We start from the raw sequence: 20548 nt of genomic DNA, 5'->3' as shown, positions 1-20548 counted from the left end.
TGGTGAATGGATAAACAACATACCTTATAAAATGAACTATAATTTTGTTACATGCTACAACATGGATGGGCCTCAAAAACATTACACTAAGTGAAAGAAACCAGATGAGAAAGACCACAGAGTGTTTAGTTCCTCTATATGCAATGCTCAGAAAAGGCAAATCTATAGACACAGAAAGTAGATTAGCAGTTACCCAGGGGTAAGGGTGGGGATTGATGATAAATGGGCACAAGGCTCTTTTGGGAGTAAGGGAAATATTCTAAAACTGGATTGTGACATTTGAGCAACTCTAAATTTACTGAAAATCATGGATTGTACCCTTAAAAATGGGTTAATTTTACAGTCTATAAATAACATTAAAAATATTTTTAAAACTCAAATAAAACTATTTTAAAGACTGCCCATTTATCTGGTATCGTTCCCACTAGTATAAAATTCTTTTCGGTTTACTACATGTTAACTGAGTACCTACACTGAGACAAGGACTGTGCTAAATGCTTGGATAAATATGTATGTTTCTAGACCAAAATGCTCCATCTACTGAGAGAGGTAGACACATAAACAAATGTGCAGGAGAAAATGTTACAATTACTGTAACAGAAGTACAATGTCTAATAAAGGAAGGATTCAGAAGATGCCACAAAGAAAGAAGTTAAGCTATATGGGTGAGCAGGTATTCATCTGCCAGACAAGAGAGGGGAAGGAAGCATATCAAGGGGAAGGACTTCATTATATATAATAATTAACTGACCAGGTTTCAGAAGATCTGAATTCCAGGCTATGGCTCTTCTAAAGGCTACATAACCGTAAGCAAGTTCCTTAACCTTCCCTGGCTTCAGTTTGTTCAAATTCAAATGGAAAGGAGGGGCTATGCAGTCTCTACACACATCCAACCATCCTACCATCATTCTATAAAATATTATTCCCCATTTAGGGAAGTCAAGAAACGGCAAAGCAAAGGATCTATATTTTGGACCTACCAAAACAGTCATATTTATCTATATAAAGAATAATTTCCTAATTTCAAAAAAAATAAAGGTTTCTAAATGAGCAAAACTGATTTTAAGATTAGAATCCCCAAAAGGTAAGACACGAGGTTATTATTTATAAAAATAAGCAACACTTACTGAGCACTTATTTACCAAACTCTATGCTCAAATGTCTCACTGGTTTTGCCCCATTTAAACTTTAAAAGCAGCTGAAGGAGGTAGGCGTATTGTTAATTCTCTAATTTTACTTTATTTATTTATTTTTTAAAATTTGGCCATGCTGTGCAGCTTGCAGGATCTTAAATGTTAGTTCCCCAATCAGGAATTGAATCTGCAGTGAAAAGGGCGAAATCCTAACCTCTGGTGGTTATTGTTGTTTAGTCACGCCCAACTCTTTTGCGACCCCATAGACCATAGCTCGCCAGTCTCCTCTGTCCATGCAATTTTCCAGGCAAGAATACTGGAGTGGGTTGTCATTTCCTTCTCCAGGGGAATCTCCCTGATTCAGGGATTGAACTCATGTCTCCTGTATTGGCAGGTGGATTCTTTACTGCTGAGCCGCCAGGGAATTCCCAGTTCTCCAAGATGAGGAATCTAACACCGAGATGATTCAGGCAGTAAGCAGCAGAGCAAGCCTTTAAACCCAAATCATCTAAAACCCAAATCATCTAACTACAAAGCCTGCACACTCAACAAGATTCCAGTGATAATCATCAGATATATAAGACTCACAACAGTTTTAACTTATGACAGGAGACAAGAAGCCTATTTGTATAAAATGACAGAAAATGAATAAACTGGGCAGAAGAAGAACCAGCAGAAGTGGAGCAAATACTAATGTACTAAAAGGATACGTGAGGGCCCACTTGAGTGTATTTTTCACTCCCACAAAGACTTACTGAACTGACTTCCTGCTGTGAATCTTGCAGGTGCTGCTGAAGAGGTCCCAGCTGAGCCTTCCCTGACTCCACACTCTCTTCCAGCTCTGCTGTTTCTTGCTGTAGACGACTCAGCTCTTCCCTAGCTTTGGCCAGCTCTTCTTCGTAAGTGGAGATCTGTGATTCTTGACTAGTTAGTTCAGCTTTCAGGGATGAGATCTACAACATGAGGTGAATGAGACAAAAAGGGAATTAAAAAAAGAGATGTCATTAAAACATTCTATAATGCAATATTTATTTTAGTTTACTATTTTGGTGTTTTTGATGCATATTTTCTATAGAAAAGGGCAATCGGGGACTGACAGAGGGGAGTGGAAGACAGAGGTACCATACTTCCAACTAAATTTTAGAAAAAAAAAAAAAGCAGTGTCCTATTTCCCCTGTAATTTCTAGATGAAACATGTCCCATCTCCTTCATGTTCCCAAACTTCATGTTGACTAGATTGCCACCTAACAACAGCAACAACAACAACAGCAACAACGAGCAGAGAGGGTTTCTATCTTAAGCCAGCAAAAGCACCTAAGGTAAAGACACAGGCAGTGGTAAGCCGCCAGGCCTTACCAGCTGGGCCTCCTCAGCACACTTCTTTCTGACTTCCTGCAGTTGCTCCTCCAGCTGGGCTTTCTGCTCATCCAGCCCATCAAGGAGTTCCTGTACTTGCTGTTTCTGGGCCTGTAGTTTTTGCAGATTAGTATTCTCCCTTTGCACTTCATCTTGAAGATCCTGAAATACAGGAATATTAACATTATTTATTGGAGGCAGGAGAAGGTTAACAATTTTTAAAAGTCTATCATAAGGGAAGGTAAAGTCTCATATTATTACGTATACTGTGTTGGTGGATTGGAGGACTCATAGCTTTAAATACAATCTTTACTTGAGGACATCTTTCCTAGATTCCAGATTTAGACATTCAACTTGCTTACTCAGATCCATCCTTGGATGTCTGATGGACTTTTCTAACATAACAAGAACAGAACTCCTGGCATTTCCTCCCCCCACTCCACAACATCTGCTTAATCCTCCATCTGCCCCCTCTCAGTTTCCCTGGCCAAAAAATACAGCATCTCCTCCAACTCTTCTCTTTCTCTCACATCTCATCTCCAATCTGTCAGCAAATCTTGCTGTTCCTTCCCTCAAAATATATTTTAAAAACCGGCCATGTTTTTCTTCAACCTCAGTCCAAGTCGTTTTTCTCTCTCTCCTGGATTGCTGCCTTCTAACTGGCTTCCCTTCATCCACCCATGCTACCTTTCAGTTTATTTACAGCACAGCAGTCACTGTTAAAAACCTATGTCAGATGATGGCACTCCTCTGCTCAAAACTCTGCACTGATTCCCCATCTCACTTACCATAAAAACCCAAGTCTTTACAATGGCCCTATGTGGTCCCATCTCCCAGCTTCATTTCTACTGCTCTCTCCTTTGCTCACTCTATTTCAGCCACACTGGCCTTTCTGATGCTTCTCAAACATGTCAGATATGCTTCCTTCTCAGATCTTTCACTGATTATCCCCTCTTCCTAGAAAGCTCTTCCCCAAATTATCCACATGCCTTAATCCCTCATCTCCTTGAAGTCTCTGCTCAACTGTTAACTTCTCAGTGAGGTCTCCCTCACCATCACCCACCACCATCTCCCTCCACTGATTCTCCTGCATATATAGCATATAATTTTATTTATTTTCTCTAACAGCTTTACTGGGATAATTTGCACACTATACGGGCTTCCCTTGTAGCTCAGTCAGTAAAGAATCTGCCTGCAATGCAGGAGACCTGGGTTTGATCCCTGGGTTGGGAAGATCCCCTGGAGAAGGAAATGGCAACCCCCTCCAGGATTCTTGCCTGGAGAATCCCATGGACAGAGGAGCCTGGCAGGCTATAGTTCATGAGGTCACAAGAGTTGGACACAACTTAGCAACTAAAGAGAGAGAAAGCACACTATACAATTCACCCATTTAAAGTGTATAAATCAATGGTTTCTAGTATATTTAGAGTTTTGCAACCATGACCAAAACAGTTTTAGAACAGTTTTGTCACTATAAAAAGAAACCCCATATCCATTAGTGAGTTACTCTCTATTTCCCTCCCAATCACCCTGACCCTAGGTAACTATCAATCTACTATCTCTCTCTATAGCTTTGTCAAGTCTAGATATTTTTATATGAATGGAATCATACAACATCTGGTTTTTTGTGACTGGCTTCTTTTGTGACTTAGAATGTTTTCAAGTTACATCTGAGTTGGCACAAAATAATATAATTAAATAGCTTTAGAAGATATAATTTATACATATCATAAGAATTGTCCACTGTAAGTTTACAATTCAGTAAGGTTTGGTAAATATATACAATTGTGCAAAAATCACCACAATCCAGTTTTATAACACTTTCATCACCTAAAAAGTTTCTTCATACCATTCTGGAATCAATTCTCATTCCCTTTTCAAGCACCAGGCAACCAATGATCTGCTTTGTGTTACTGTATTTTTACCTTAGACATTCTACATAAATAGAATCATATAATATGTAGTCTATTGAAATATATAGCCTACCATATTCTTATACCTAGTATAATATTTCGAGATTCATCCATGTTCTGCATGTACAAGTAGTTTGTTCCTTTTTATTGCTGAGTAGTATTCTACTGTATGGATATACCTGATGGACATCCAGACTGATCCCTATTATGAGTAATAGAATATATTCCCTTCTATTAGAACATAAACTCCATGAGTCCAGGGATATTTGCAAATTTCATTCACTACTATATTCCCAGTTTTTAGTATACAAGAGGTACTCCATAACTATTTATTGAATGATAAGTAAAATTATAAAGATGTCAAGTCTCACCTAATTAATCTATATACTCCAAAGAAAATCCTAACAAGACTTTCCAAGGAGCCTGACAAGCTGATTCTGAAACATATTTGGAAGAACAAAGAAAAAAAACCCAAAACACCATTATAAAGTGTAAAAGGACTTACCCTATACAATATTATGAATTACTGGAAAGCTAAAACAGTTAGAACAGTTTTGTCTGATGCAAGGATAAAGGAAGAAAGAAACAGAATTCAGACACAGATTTAAATTAGAATTTTAGACATACACAGAAAAAATGATGAGAAGACATGACATTAAAGCAAAATGGAGGAAAAGAGAACTAACTATTCAGTAAATGATGCTGGATATACCCATATGGCAAAAAGAAAAAAATTATAACATCTCTAAACATACCAAACAGAAAAATAAATTTCAAGTATATTGCAAACCTAAGATGAAAGACAAAACTTTAAAATATGCAGAAGAAAAATAAAGATCTCAGTGTAGGAAAGAATTTCTTAAAATAAAAAAAAGATAAATCATTTTAAAAACGACATATTTATTTATTCATCAATGTGCCAGACTTCAATGATAAAGAATACAGAGATTTTAAAAAATACAATGGGAAATCTTTGTACCTTCTGCTTTCCTGTGGACCTAAAGCTCTGTAAAAAATAAAGTCTATTTTTAAAAAAATATAAGGGAGATTTGGGAGACAGATGAAAGCAACCTTGCCATTCTCATTACTTACCAGGAAACACAGCACCCAGGATGACCTAATTTACAAATCCTCTGACAATTGTGGTTCCTCATCTGAACCAGAGAAAATCATTTGAGTGACTATTTTCCTAATTCTTGGAAGAATGGTAAATTAGTACTTCCATTGCAGATGCACAGGAGAGAGGTTAATTCATTATATATAAAGAATACCACAAGGAATTAGGACTTGATGCTCTCCAGGAACCACAGGTGAGAATGAAGAATGGATTGATAACGCTAAGGTATGTGTCAGTGGTCGGGCGGGGGGGGGCCGGTGGGCAGAGATCTCGAAAAGGGTGAAGTAAAATTGTGAACACAAATTTCTAAAAGTAACAGTAATTTTAAATAACATACTATTCAAAGAACACAATGATCATTCATCAGAATAAGAATCTAAGAACAGAGGAAATACTTATCAAAAAAAGGTCTCTGAATTATGGTTAAATAAGACGCTGAACAATGCTTTTAACAACTGCTTTTTATCTTATATTTTCTCAATCAACCAATTACTTTAAAAGTGCAACTACTACCATACTGCTTTCCTTAAAAAAATCCCCTTAAAATAGCCAACGCAATGGATGATCACAAAAGACTCTTCCTGGGCTAACATTCCATGAGTCTAGGTGATTGCAGATTCACAACAGTGAGCTCCACTAGTATTTTATCATAAATTTACCAGCATGCCTAATTTTTTTTCATGCCTAAATTTTTAACCTTGCTTACACTGTTAACAGATCCATACTCAAAATGGACATACACTGCCTCTTAACAAACACATGGTAGTTTAACTGTCCCTCCCCTGATTCATAATTTTTGTTTGCCTTTGCTTCTTCCTATTTAAAATGTCCAACTGCCTTTAAAAAACAAAAACAATTCACTACAAAGAAGATTTCAAAAATTTATGTTGGTTTCCTACTGTATAGTACAGGAAACTCTACTTAATGCTCTGTGGTGACCTAAATGGGAAGAAAATTCAAAAAAGAGGAGATATATGTATGGGGGCTGTGTGCTTAGTCGCTCAGTTGTGTCCGACTCTTAGCAACACTATGGATAGTAGCCCGCCAGGCTCCTCTGTCCATGGGGATTCTCGAGGCAAGAATACTGGAGTGGGTTGCCATGCCCTCCTCCAGGGGATCTTCCCAACGCAGGGATCAAACCCAGGTCTCCCACATTGCAGGTGGATTCTTTATCGTTTCAGTCACCAGGGAAGCCCAATGTATGTATACATTTAGCTGATTCACTCTGTTGTACAGTAGAAACTAACACAATGTTGTAAAGCAACTATACTCCAATAAAAATTAATTTTAAAAATATGATGGTTCCTTCTTATCTATAGTATAAAGTAAAACAGGTGACAAGATACCTTAGAACCTTCATTTCTGGTCCTCATGTTCACCTGTGCCCCAACCTCAATAGATTTTTTTTCTCCAATAGACAATGTACTTCAAATTCCCTATGCTTTTCCCATGCCATCTGCTCTGTCTTGAATGCCCTTCCACACCATCCCTATCTGGAAGCTCACTTTTCATTCTTCAAGAACCAGCCAAATTTAATATGACCCACCTTGAGTTTCCTTTACCTGTACTCTTACAGCAGTTAGTACCTAACCTCTATTATCATATTTACTACAATGTATTATATGTGTGTGTTAGTGGCTCATTTGTGCCCGACTCTCTGCGACCCCATGGACTGTAGCCCACGAAGCTCCTCTGTCCATAGAATTCTCCAGGCAAGAATACTGGAGTAGGTAGCCATTCCCTTCTCCAGGGGATGTTCCTGACTCAGGGACTGAACTCGGGTCTCCTGCATTGCAGACAGATTATTGAACATCTGAGCCACCAGGGAAACACAGTGTAAAAAACAATGTACTACAGTTACCTTTAAATAATAAACTCCTGATAGACAGCCAGTGCCTCATCTTTCTTAGAGGTTCCACAATCTAGTACAATATCTTGCATATTCCAGGCAATTAATCAGGCAATGATTTGTAACTATCACAAGGATTCTACTATCTGGGAGAAACTATTGGGGAATGTGCCTGAAGCTGACAGAAACAACTTCATGTTTTACTACAGAAAGCTTCACTCTACATTTAAACTATAGCAAAATACTAAAACTAGCCTCTAACTGACCTATAGTAAATGCATTTTGTTAAATTAAAATAGTATCTAAATTTCTATACTGATTCAACATTTGTATAGACTGTAGACCAAGAATGATTTGACATTTTAAATTTCCATTATATGGAAATAATCTTTACTGCTTTAGCATGTCAACATATCTGTGGAATATATCTTTGTGTTTTGTTTTTTTTTTTTTTACATTATATTATATACTATTACTCTTTAGGAAGACATAATAACAGCTTCACTTTAACCCAGTACCTTGAAAAACTACAGTGGCTTGAAAAACTCTTGTAATTACAAAATATTTTGAAAGCACACCATCTGCAGATCTAAAGTGATGTTTATATTTGGGAAAATAATCCATTGTCAATACCCTGTTATAAAATTATTATATGGTTTATACATAACAATATACTGACCCAAAAGGCATTTTTAAAGAAATGCTTAACAGGAATAGGAAAAAGATGTTACTTATTCCCATTTTCAAAAATTCTAGTCTAATTTCCTACCCTCTCCCCAATCCCCCCCCAAAAATCTTAAGACTTCACATCTCTAATAATATCTAGTCTTTATAAATAAATGTAATTTTGATGTCTCTACTTTCATTCTAAATCCAATTAAGAAATATGAAATTTACCTAAAAGGGTCACGTAATATAAGAAAATGACTAGGACATAATGCTAATTTTTAAAAGTTGAATACAAATGCATATACAGTATGATTGCAAATAAATATAAAGTCATGCATATATACTCAGAAAATATAGCAAAATGTTAATAATAGCTCTCCCTGAAATGTGAAATTGTAGAGTTTCTTTCTTTTTATACTTTTCTTTATTTTACAGGATTACTATGGACTCATGTTACTTTTATAATCAGAAAATGTCAAGTCTGCAGTTTTTAAGTATCACTTATCTTATGGTTTCATACTAATATAAAAATATTCTGATGCAACTGAATTTTTAATGTAACAACTACCAACAGTAGGATCAATGCTGGTTTCCTTTAATAAAATGAACCAGATTTCAAAACTTGTATTTTTTAGTGAGTCACTTTAAACGTATCCCTAGAAGATAGGTTTATGTAAGAGGAAAGGGAATAAACAAACCAATATAACATTTATTCACTCCTGCCCTTTCTCTTCCAAAGAGAAAACATATTCCCTCAAATTTCCCAACCTCACTTTTATGCTACAGTAAAAATCCACATAGTAACACAAAAGTATGGGCCTTGAGGGAAAGGTTATTGAAAAAAATACCTCACATTGGTGACATATTTTAAGCTGGATAGAGGTCCATATTCAAATTAATGCCTCTCCATGTCTATTTTAAATATGAAAAAAGATCTTCTCTAAAAAAATTCCAACACTAATCCATACACACAAAGGTCTTTTTCAGTAAGCAAACTTAAAATTATTAAACTGCGCAAAAGCAAAATGAACAGACTGCAAACATAAACACTAGGAAGAAAAAGAATCAAATTTCACTACAAAATTACTTGGTAAGGCTGCCCCCACTGTAATGCAATTTTCACAATTTCAATATCCGTATCTACTTGGCTGTTTTATTTTGACAGAGAATGGTTTACCCTGAGACTAAGTGAAGTCAATGATGTACATCTCTCTCCCTGCCCACCTTCGACTAGGACAGTGGCAGGTTCTCTTAGCAAACACCATCTTCCACTAAACTAGGATAATTTTCTCTTAATCTTAAGGTAGCCCTTTGCGGAAATCCTCTCCCAAATGCCAACTCATCAAGGAAGTGACTAAAGACATTTGCAGATGCCTTCCTAGTTACGCTCTATTTTCTATGATCATGCTCTACTTGCTCACCTGTGCCATCAACAGCAAAAGAAAAGAGGGTAGCAGCAATTAGGAAATGGCAAGGATAAAGTGAAAAAGACTACTGTAATGCACTGCCAAGCTTTGCTTTAGAAAAATACCAAAGCAAGCCACATCCAAGGTTCCTTATCCAGGAGTGAAAGGATCCTTGATCTGGAATCTTGGTTTTATTTAAAACTAAATTTCAAGGAAAATATCCTATTTTCTAGAAATCACATAAGATAAAGAAAATGATAAACTTGTCCCCATCCCTCCATATCCTCTGAAGTGCTACAGAGGGCAGTGGAAATAAAATTTAAACAAATATATAAAAGCTCTCACCTATATTTAAGAATAAAATCATTCATTTTAGCAACCCAAATCAGCTGCACAACCAAAGAAGTAAATCTATGAAACATGAATACATTTAGATCTATTTCATATAAATACAGAGTAAAAAATAAACAAAAAGGATACTAATTTATAAATAAAACACTTACTTAGGGGAAAAAAACCCAAAGTATACATACAGTACATCCATACTTGAAAAGTTATTATAGAGAATAAAGGGAATTTTAAGTATTTTGGTAATCTTACAGAAAATGCTATTTAATTGATTAAAAAACTCTTACAGACTAATCCAGAACTAAAAATAATCAGGTACATTCATTACGTTGGCCTAATTCTCAAAATAGAAGTTACAGGAATATTCTTAACATAAAGTATCAACTATAAAGCAAGATGTTTTTTTAAGTTAAAGACCAGAAAGGGACCTATTAAACTAGGGTAGATGTTAGAAAACCTCACTAACAGCCTGCCTTTATTTCTCAGTCATATGCTTCTCAGCATGTTCTAAGAGCATTATCACCAGGAAAAGAATGTTGAGCTCATGTATCTAATTTTATTTCCACCCAAAATAAATCATCTTTCTTCATCTAGGGGGAAAAAAATGGGCAATTACTATAAGCTACTAAATCTTTATTGATAAAGTTTAAATAACTGTGAGCGCTTCTCTCTCATGAACGTAGTATGAACAATATGGAAAAGTCTGACTCTTCGCGATACCAACTGTGCTCCCAATCCTTTCTGCCTGTGGTTTTTGGATGTCTCTTGTCCTATTTTTAATTTCATGCACAAAATGGAAGTTTATTCATTTCTACTGTCAATAGCTTCCTTAAATTTACCTCCATCTAAGAATATATTACCATCTACAGTATAAGATATAATCCAAGGTACAATTTTTAAGCTTAGGGAGCTCACAATATAGGCTGTAAGATATTGGAATCTATATACATACACATTAAACCAGTACAATAAGATAACATACTGGAAATGCCATGTAAGTGTATACACATTCCTTTGGAAGTTCCAACACAAGAAAGATAAGTAGACTGAAGGGAGAGAGAAGGGAAAATTTAGAGAAGTGGCGAGTCTGAGTTGGATTTTAAGACGTGGGTGGAATTCACATAAATAGGAAGATAGGGAACATTCTAGATTGCAGCAACAAAAGTTATAAGAGTGGAAATAACAAAGAGCAAGTGTATGCCACACAGTTCAGAAGCAGGGAATCAAAAAATAAGTAGTACAAGAGGATGGCCTATAATCTTTTTTTCTACTTCCAATATATCCAAGAGGATGACATTCTCCCACCACTAACAGTGGCAGTGGGTAGCAGTAAAGATTTTCACATATTAGAGTCATAATTACTAAAACTGGTTTGGGTAGAAAGCAAGGAGGATGGAGAAAGCACTTATACCTGACTTAAAAATTTCAGATGTTAGGTAACAGGGGTGGCAGTAGTGAGAAAGAAAAACAGACAGGAAAGTTCAAAACTTGAAGTCAATTTTTTTCAGCAATGTGAGACTCATTTTAGACATACTGGATTCGGAATGATAAACCTCAAAATGCCTAACTGGAGATGTCAGACTTGCACTCAAGAGAGTTGAGGGCTTGACAGATATTTGGGAATCATCAGTATATGGTATGTGGATGACAGAGGGTAGGGAAAAGGGAGGAAAGAGGGGGTCAGAGTGTGTCCATCAGTCCTGGGCAAAGGCAACAGAAGCAAAAGGTCAAAGAAGTAGGGCTACAAATATTCAGCAGAATGCAACCCAAGAAATGAGTAACCAATGCAGGAAGGACCCATGGATTTGGCCTTAAGATTATTCTTGGTCCTGGGGAGATAAATTAAGCACAATGGTATGGGTGAACAGGAAATTATGCAGGATTCCTGAAAAGCTAGGAAGGGGGGAAAGGGTCACACAAAGCAACTAAAACAGAGAAAATAGGCTGGCAGTTAAAGTGACAGCAACAGGGAAAAAAAATTTGATTAGCCCTATATGCAGATAGGGCTTCCCAGTTGGTGCTGGTGGTAAATGTAGGAGACACCTGCCAATGTAGGAGACACAAGAGACGTTAAGTTAGACCACTGGGTCAGGAAGATCCCCTGGAGGAGGGAATGGCAAACATTCAGTACTCTTGCCTGGAGAATCCCATGGACAGAGGAGCCTGGGAGGCTACAATTAACAGGGTCACAAAGAGTCAGACACACTGAAGCAACTTAGTGCGTGCGCGTACATGCACACACACACATATGCAGAGTCTGATATGAAGATGAAAGTCAGAGAAGGGCATGATGATGAAAGGAGAGTAACAAAGAGATGGCAGTAAGATATAGAATAATACTATTATTAGAACTATTACTATTAGAACTATTAACTATCAGAATACTATTGTATTAGTTCTAATACAATTAGAACATATACTGAACTCTAACCCTGTGCCAATTACTCTGGGGCACTTTACCAACAATATGTCATTTTATTCTAACAGCAAGCTCTGCTATCTCATGTTCCAGAGGTGAAAACTAATGTGTAGAGTGGCTAAATTTCTTCCTTAGGATCTCAAACTTCAGAAGAGCCAGAATTAGGAATTGAATTCAAGGTTCTCTGATACCAAGTTATTCCTATAAACTCCTATGCAAAATTGAATAAAGTATACATGAGGGTGAATTCCTAAATATCTGTTGACTACCTTGAAGGACAGTTTTTTAATTTTAATTTTTAATTTTGTGTTATTACTGTCCAAACACATGAAGTTCTGATGAAATAAAATCATATGGTACAGATGAAAACAGGCCATGAGAGCCAAGTCATTTTAGGGCCAAATGGCAGATCACTCAACAGTTTTTTTCTTAGGAATTCGAAATGTTTAAAAATACATAAGGTGATTTCTGAAAAAGAAAGAAAAAGAGAAGGGAAAAACAAAGGAAAAAGAAAAGAAAAGAAGAAGAACGGGAAGGAGGGAGAAAAAAGAAATCATTGAGGAAATGTTAGCTCACAAGAAAACCTGACTTACAAAGAAGTGACAAAAGCATAAAAAATGCATAGACTTTGTGCAGGTTAATGCAATAGTAAACAACAGAATATACAGGCCTCATAATACTTCTGTAATGGTGTACATATAATGTCTCTAGCACTTCTGAAAAACATGCAGACACTAATTAAAGGTCATTCTAGACAAAAATACGTATTTCTTTAAAGGGGTGGGGATGGCAGGAGGGGGAGTGTGATCTCAGGGCACATCCCCGCAGATGTACAAAGATGAAACTACGTTTTTTTAGTAATTCTAGTGAATGTGGCATGGAGAAGGCAATGGCAACCCACTCCAGTACTCTTGCCTGGAGAATCCCAGGGATGGCGGAGCCTGGTGGGCTGCTGTCTATGGGGTCGCACCGAGTCGGACACGACTGAAGCTACTTAGCAGCAGCAGCAGTGAATGTGGCAGCAAAAATTTGTTGCAAGGATGTTGGCTGGTTTTCACAAAGTTGTTTTTTTTTTTTTTTTACAAATGGAGCTATAAGGTTATATTTGAAGAAAATTTTTAATAAAATTGTGCATATACAGTTTAAGGTAGGAAAGAATGTGGGTCTACCTTCTTCCTGTAACAACAAGAAACTCAAACCATAAACATTTGAGATAGAATAGCCTTTTACATTTACAGTTTGCGCCCCTTGTTATCATTTTGGATCTAATTTCTCCACAGAACTTGACAAACTAGCAGTGTACCTCACATGAGTTAACAGTGATCATCTCATGACATAAAATATGAAGTTAACTGTTGGTTTGTTCTTCAAGAAAAAAATCGTGAACTGTGAGTTTTCAAGATGGTAATATATCAGAACACAGACAGGAAACAAACATGTAGAAAATTAATTATGGAAAAAAAAAAGAAAATTAATTATGTAGCAGACCTTTTAATTTACCTGAATTAGAAAGACTATATAAATGCTAACAACAAAAAAAAAGAACTAGTCTTTTGGCACTTCGATCAAATCTAAAGAGGTTTTGAAAGTCTGGTTTCTGTACTTGAGATATGAGCTCATATTATCACAATCTGTGACTTTATAAATATAGAGAAAAGCAAGAATAAGCAGAAAAGCCATATTTGATTGAGGCAGAAATACATTTATTGATGAGTCAAAATTCTCTTACTTCTCCCTTGATGCCTTCATTTTGGCATTTTTCATTAGCATCTACATTAGAAAGTGGGGTCAGAAGGAAGCAGGGAAGCTGTAGTAAAATGTCTTTTGGCAGAGAAATTAGAAAATAAGCACTAAAAGTTCAAGTTAGTTACAGATCTTAATTATTCATGTTATTCCTAGTCTGTGCCTCACTACCAATGGCTGATACAGAGTTAACTCAATAGGTAGTACTAGTGATAATACTTGTTATCACTTTCAAGTAAGTGGTCTTGCTTCAGAAAATCAAAAATAATCACTAAAATGAAAGCTTTAACTACTTGTAGATGTCAATTATCCATTTCATTCTTAGTCTAGTATCTCATTACCATGAACAATACAAAAATACCTGTACTGACTTGGAATGAGTAATGAATCTACTAATGCAAAGCTTTAATCCTATGTTTTTTTCAATGAACCTACATGTTCAACCATTACAACCTGGCCTATACTCACCATGCTCTTAAATACCTTTTATTTACAGCACCTTATGCAAAAAAAAAAATTCAACCATTTAGACTTCCTCAGCCAAGCATACATTTTGGATTCAGCAAACATGAAGGTTTAACATGTACGTTACCATCAACACTAAGTAAAAGAAGGACTAGCATAAACAAAGAAATGTTGACTGACAACAAAACTTCTATAAATATAAGAAATCAAATATTTAAGGATAGCTTATTTAGCTTGAAAAGAACAGTGTAAATTTTAGTGTTCTCCCAAAGCAGCTATTTAAAATTCACAATCTCAAAAGATGAATGTCAATAATGAAAAACTACAGATAGATGTACACATACACACACAAAAAATAGTGTCTACTGCAAAAACCTTGGTACTTTGAAACATATCTGGCTAAATTTAGAAGTTGTCCAATATTATATCAGTAACTACATCTACCTCTTTAGATTGAGAAAACTTTTGTAGATCATTTTATCTTCCATTCTTAAGCTATTTTCAGCAGTAACTGCTTAAAGTCTATGACTCTTGTATTTCTTAAGCTCAAAAATTGCACAAAAATAAAGTAATTGAGGATATCATTCCATATTTCACTATCACAAAGAGAAATATATTAGTTACAATCTGTTAACTCTGTATCACCTTTGTATAATAAGTATAGTAACAGAATCAACTTCTAACAAGAAGTCTCTCTATCTGGCTGCTTCTTCAACCCCTCAATAAATCATTCTCCCCACCCTAGCATGGTTCACCTGTCACACCATCTCTGGTGAATGTGCTACATCAAAACAAAATAATGGATCTAACAGTTTTAGAGCTTTTGCCCATTTAAAACTATCAAGACAAGGAAATCCAATATATGACTGTTAAGGTTAAGAAATGTCCATGCATGAGCTCTTACTGGCAACTGCTACCAGTGCTTCTACATCCAACATCCTGTGTGTGCTGGTGCAGCATTTAAGAAACTATGTCCCAATAACATGGTTATTGCATATGGCTCCAAATGCAACACTGCCCAATTTTCTATATTTTAACATTTGAAATACCTCTGTTGTGTCATTCCCAATCAGAAATGGAGGTCTTTCTGTCTTTTCTATTTGTAAAATGAAGCTACTTAACACAGCACTTACTGAAAATGAATTAAATCTCTTTATGCCAAAGTTTAAGATATCCTGGCTACTAAGCAACTTATAAAATGCTATTTTGAATTGTTCCCTATCATTTCCCACCCTATTAGTATTGAGACAGTCCTTTAAAATACTAGGTTTCCTAGCTAACAAAATCTCACACCCATGAAAAACCAATTTGCGTTTTCATGATGATGATGATGCTCTCATTCATTCAGTTTTATTGGTGCAATAATATTTATATCACAAGTCATTCAAACTTACCTTTAAAGCTATGATATACAGATAAATATCATCTTAAAAATACTTTTAAAATGAGAAATTTATGCTGAAAAATACTGCTTTATCATTGTAGTGTAATCTTTGCAGGCCAGAGTGAGGAGAAAAATAATAATTTTGTAAAAGATAAAGATTTATATCACATAAATAACAGTGATTCCCTTTACCTACTCACCAATACCACAACCATCACATTGTAAATGCCCCTCGACATTTAAAATGAATCCTCCTAAATCAGAAATGGAACACTGAATTTGACAGTTCACATACCTGAACCTCGCTTGTTCTCTGTTTAACAGCATCTTCTTTCTCCTTAAGGTCCTGTTCCACATTATTCTTTTCCCTAGAAGACCAGCAAACAATGCAAGAATATTTGAGAACATCAGCTACAGCCGGTATGGTTATCCATCCTCCTAATCCTGAATCATTTTTTAAATACATGGTGAAACATTCAATTTTTAAATGAAGGGCAGTTTTTCCTACCCTCTTTTAATTATTTATGGAATAGAAATCAATATAAACTCTATTAGTTAAAAAAAAAATCGCTTTCTCACTAAAATGTGGTGAAAAGAGAATAGATTAAAAAAGGAAGAGGAGAAAAATAATCAATGAAACACTCAGGTTTCACTGATCTCACTGTTGCTATGGAAATGCTGCCCAATGAAAATTACTGTTGAAAAACAAGGAGGGGTTGCATCAGCTCTGTGAGCTTAACCCTTACATACCACTGTTAAATAAAACGAAAATGGCTAAGAGAAACAGTCAACAATATTAAGGAAAAGGACATCACTGAAGTGATAATTTCCTCTTAAATCCCTTGTATGCACCAATTTTAGAATGAAACAACAGAGAAAGTAGAAAAGGCTGCCAATACACAGGTCATCTGATCTATTAAATATTACATCTGCTCAAAAGCTATTTTAGGACCACCTACAACACCAACTGATCAAATATATAAGAAAATGTGCACTGAGTGAAAAAAAAAGAATCACATTAGCATTTATCTCTTTCTACTCTTCAGGTCATACATGTTAGGATCCACATTTACATTGAAATATCATTTTCTAAATTCTTATATGGTTCCATCAAAGCTCGATTCCTAATAAAGGACTCTTAAGCAATCTTAGATTCAGAATTACAAAACAGAGGGTTTTTTTGAAGTAAAAAATTTAAATGCCTGGTTGTACTGAAATCTTTCCCCTCCCCACTGCTCCCTTCACTTTCTTTTTCCACAAAATGAGACGAAAAAGCCACAGAATTCTGCAAGAATACACTTTTGGGATGAGAGGAAGGTAATGAGGGCCAACAAGAAGGAAGGATGCCATTCAAGAAGTCCTTCAGATTAGTACTTCAGAGTTTCTTCTTAGAGCTTCATGACTATTTCAGTTTCATCTTAAGATATAACCCAAACAGAGGCTCAGGCCCCATTAAGCTGAGGCATAAAATAAAGTGAGAAACTTTTATCACAGGAAGATACTTAAGGGACAACTACATGCCACTTTTAAATTTCTCACCAATGTAGACAAAAATCAACTGTTTTGGATACATAGGTACAACTCTCTTAAGATTTATATGAGGGGAAAAAAGTACAATAATAAAGCTATTTGTGTAATGTTGCTTTTAAATACTAAATATGACCAAGGAGCTCACTGTTTGTCAGATGGGTCAAAATATGAGTCAAGATGTAGTGGAGGTTTTAAACATTCTCTTATCATACGAATCACTGTGGCAGCCCATTGCTCCCATACCTCAAACTACTTATTAAGCAAAGGTCATCCCTCACTTCCAATCCTTAAAAAATTAGGTAAAATTGAAAAACAAAAAAAAACACAGGAAGAAAAATCTAAATATACTCCACAAATTCTGCAAGTTCAATCTTAGAAATTTTTTCTTTCCATCTTATGTGAGCAGAGGAGTGTTTCCAGTCCTGCTGCAGCATGTCAAAAATCAGTCACATGAAACACCAGCCTCCTCTCTTCATCCCAAATCCTCAGAGGCATTCCACACAAGGTCAGTATCAACTCAGTTCTTTGTTTCTGACAGTAGATAATTAAAAAAACAGAAAATGCAACATGGTATAACAGACCAAATGTGCACATACTAATGTGTCTGGCTGTATTCAATCCTTTCTTGCTCTGTTAATTGCTGATACTGACCATGTCTGCTCAGATCTGCATGAAGGAAAACAGGGCTGCAAGAAGGCAGTGAACCGCTTTAACACAACAGAATGGGAGAGCAAAAGAAGGAAGCTCACTCAGTGAGAAAGGAAAACAGATTACAAAGTACTCTCAGCTCTAACCAACAAACAAACTTGATGTTTGGGTAAAATGGAGGAAGAATAGAAAGTACAAATTCATGATTTTGGGTGTGGGAGGGGTGGGGAGTGGTGGTGATATCAAACACCCTGAAGACCATTCCCAACTAAATAAAAATATAGGAATCTTTAGGGATTCATTTCTCTTTAATCTGAGATCAACTAAATTTAACTTTCAGTCCACATTTATCTAGTCAAATTCTGGTCTCATAATAACTCCTTTCATTATCAAAATCAAGTAGTATAATTAATGAACAGAAGACTTTAAAAATAATAAAATGACCAGTTACAGTACTTTCTATACCAAACCTATGACTGATTCATGCTGATGTTTGGTAGAAACCAACACAATACTGTAAAGTAATTACCCTTCAATTAAAACTAAATAAATTTAAAAAAACATTAATGAATGAAAATTTGTCCTAAAACCAGACTGAAAATCAAATAATTTTCTCATTAATTTAGATGATAATTTCAGAGATACCAAATTGTTATTCTGTGGTATTCCACAGGCATTTAACCTCTATAACTATCTTTCTCATTTCAGGCAACTAAAAATATGTAAACACACTTTAGGTACACTAACGATGGCAGGCCATATTCCTTACATTCTCCTCACTTTCAAACAACAGGTATATTTTTCTAAAGCTGATGAATACGTAGACAATACAAGAATATCCAAGCATTCTGTTTAACACTAGAATTTAAAATTTTAATTCTTTTCAAGACTCTGTGCCACAATAAAAAGATGTTTAGATGCAGTTTCCTAAGGAGTCCATCAATACATGTGGATAAGACATAAATATCTCAAAGACAGATGTGTGAGCATTTTGTCGCTCATCTTTTAGATGCCGGAAAAAGCCACTGCCTTCACCTTAGCAACTTCTGGAAAAGGGAAACGATCCTACACACCCTCCATTTTAGACCATCTCTCTGGCCCTATTTACTCCCAAGATTATAGCATATCTTGAAGAATCCACAAATACCAAAGCATATAGCATATCTTGAAGAATCCACAAACACCCAAGTAAAGAGACGCCAGAAAAAGAGCTTCCTAGTGTTTCAAAGGTTGACTGTTTTGATTCCATGGAACCTGGAATCTGAACCAGCAAGAAAATCAGAATACAAGCTAAGCTTTCAGAACCTGCAGTTTATAACTGCATAAACTTATGATCAAGTAGTCAAACATCCCTCCAAGGACTAGAGGCTTGGATTCTAATCTGGTTCTGCCATGAAACGGTTTTTCTGACTCTGATTAGGTCATATAACTATTCAGAGCTTCAGTATTATTTTTCACTCTGCAGATGCTGATATCTCCATCATCCCAAGATTTGTACAGTGAAATGCACAAGATAGCATGTAATTAAGAAAAAAGTAGGCACTGAGCCTATGCTATGGTTTGGTTTTACCTGTAATATTAATATTACTTAGAATTTTAAATAATATAGATGGAGTAATTTAAAAATTTTTTAAACAGAATTATGGGATATCAGAAAGTTTATAAAAGACTGATGTTGCCTAAATAGTCAAAATAACTACTGTTTACGTTTAGAAATTCATTATATGGTTTTCAAAGCATAAGACTTGGAGTAAAATAGTCCAAAATTCAAATACTGGCTCCATCACAGTCATCTTTGTTAAATCACTGAAATAACAGCTACTAGTTCTAGTTGACCCTCCCTTCCCTAGGACTCAGCAATCTTAGGAGACTGATCCTCTCTCCCTATTATCTTTCTACCCTTATAGTTCCAATAGAAGATACCATCTTTTTCATCTTTTTGACCTCTCTGAGTAATAATTGGCCAGTGATTAGTTTCCGACCAAAGCTCAACCAGTCACATCTTCCCACCTCATAATCACAGGGATTACCTTAAGATAAGGGTCCCTGATCAAAGCCAGGGTAGTTACAAACTTTATCTAAGATACCTTTATTTGGAATTAATGGAAAACTGCAACATGAATTAGAGTTTATAGAAGCAGGATATTGTACACAATTGTTAAGTTGGTATCAAGTCCAATTAAACCATTCAGTTTGGGTGATAAAGTATTAGAGATTCCCAGGATGGCATAATTCCTGTTGAAATACCATATGATAAATATACCACAGTGCTGACAGCTACTGCTGCTAAGTCGCTTCAGTCGTGTCCGACTCTGTGCGACCCCAGAGACGGCCGCCCACCAGGCTCCACAGTCCCTGGGATTCTCCAGGCAAGAGTACTGGAGTGGGTTGCCATTTCCTTCTCCAGTGCATGAAAGTGAAAAGTGAAAGTGAAATCGCTCAGTCGTGTCCGACTCCTAGCGACCCCATGGACTGCAGCCTACCAGGCTCCTCCATCCAAGGGATTTTCCAGGCAAGGGGACTGGAGTGGGTTGCCATTGCCTTCTCTGATTGATTATTTAGGAAATT

At 36.0% G+C, this 20548-nt stretch overlaps 1 protein-coding gene across 50 annotated transcripts in view; it reads right to left on the bottom strand.

The window, feature by feature from the left end:
* The window catches only part of EPS15 (epidermal growth factor receptor pathway substrate 15), a 137748-nt gene that overhangs the window by 42306 nt on the left and 74894 nt on the right, over nucleotides 1–20548 (bottom strand). For all 50 annotated transcript variants that reach the window (XM_081485479.1, XM_081485491.1, XM_081485492.1 and 47 more), the window contains 3 exons: nucleotides 16098–16170; nucleotides 2490–2651; nucleotides 1889–2086 (listed from right to left, as the gene is read on the bottom strand). In XM_081485479.1, the coding sequence (XP_081341605.1) occupies nucleotides 1889–2086; nucleotides 2490–2651; nucleotides 16098–16170 (433 nt within the window). The remainder of the gene's footprint in view (nucleotides 1–1888; nucleotides 2087–2489; nucleotides 2652–16097; nucleotides 16171–20548) is intronic.

The sequence above is a fragment of the Giraffa tippelskirchi genome, chromosome 5, assembly GCF_054371585.1.
Source record: "Giraffa tippelskirchi isolate mGirTip1 chromosome 5, T2T-mGirTip1v1.2.pri, whole genome shotgun sequence".
Taxonomy (NCBI): domain Eukaryota; kingdom Metazoa; phylum Chordata; class Mammalia; order Artiodactyla; family Giraffidae; genus Giraffa; species Giraffa tippelskirchi.
The sequence above is the reverse complement of the archived record's forward strand: the minus strand, read 5'-3'. Positions and strand labels throughout refer to the sequence as shown.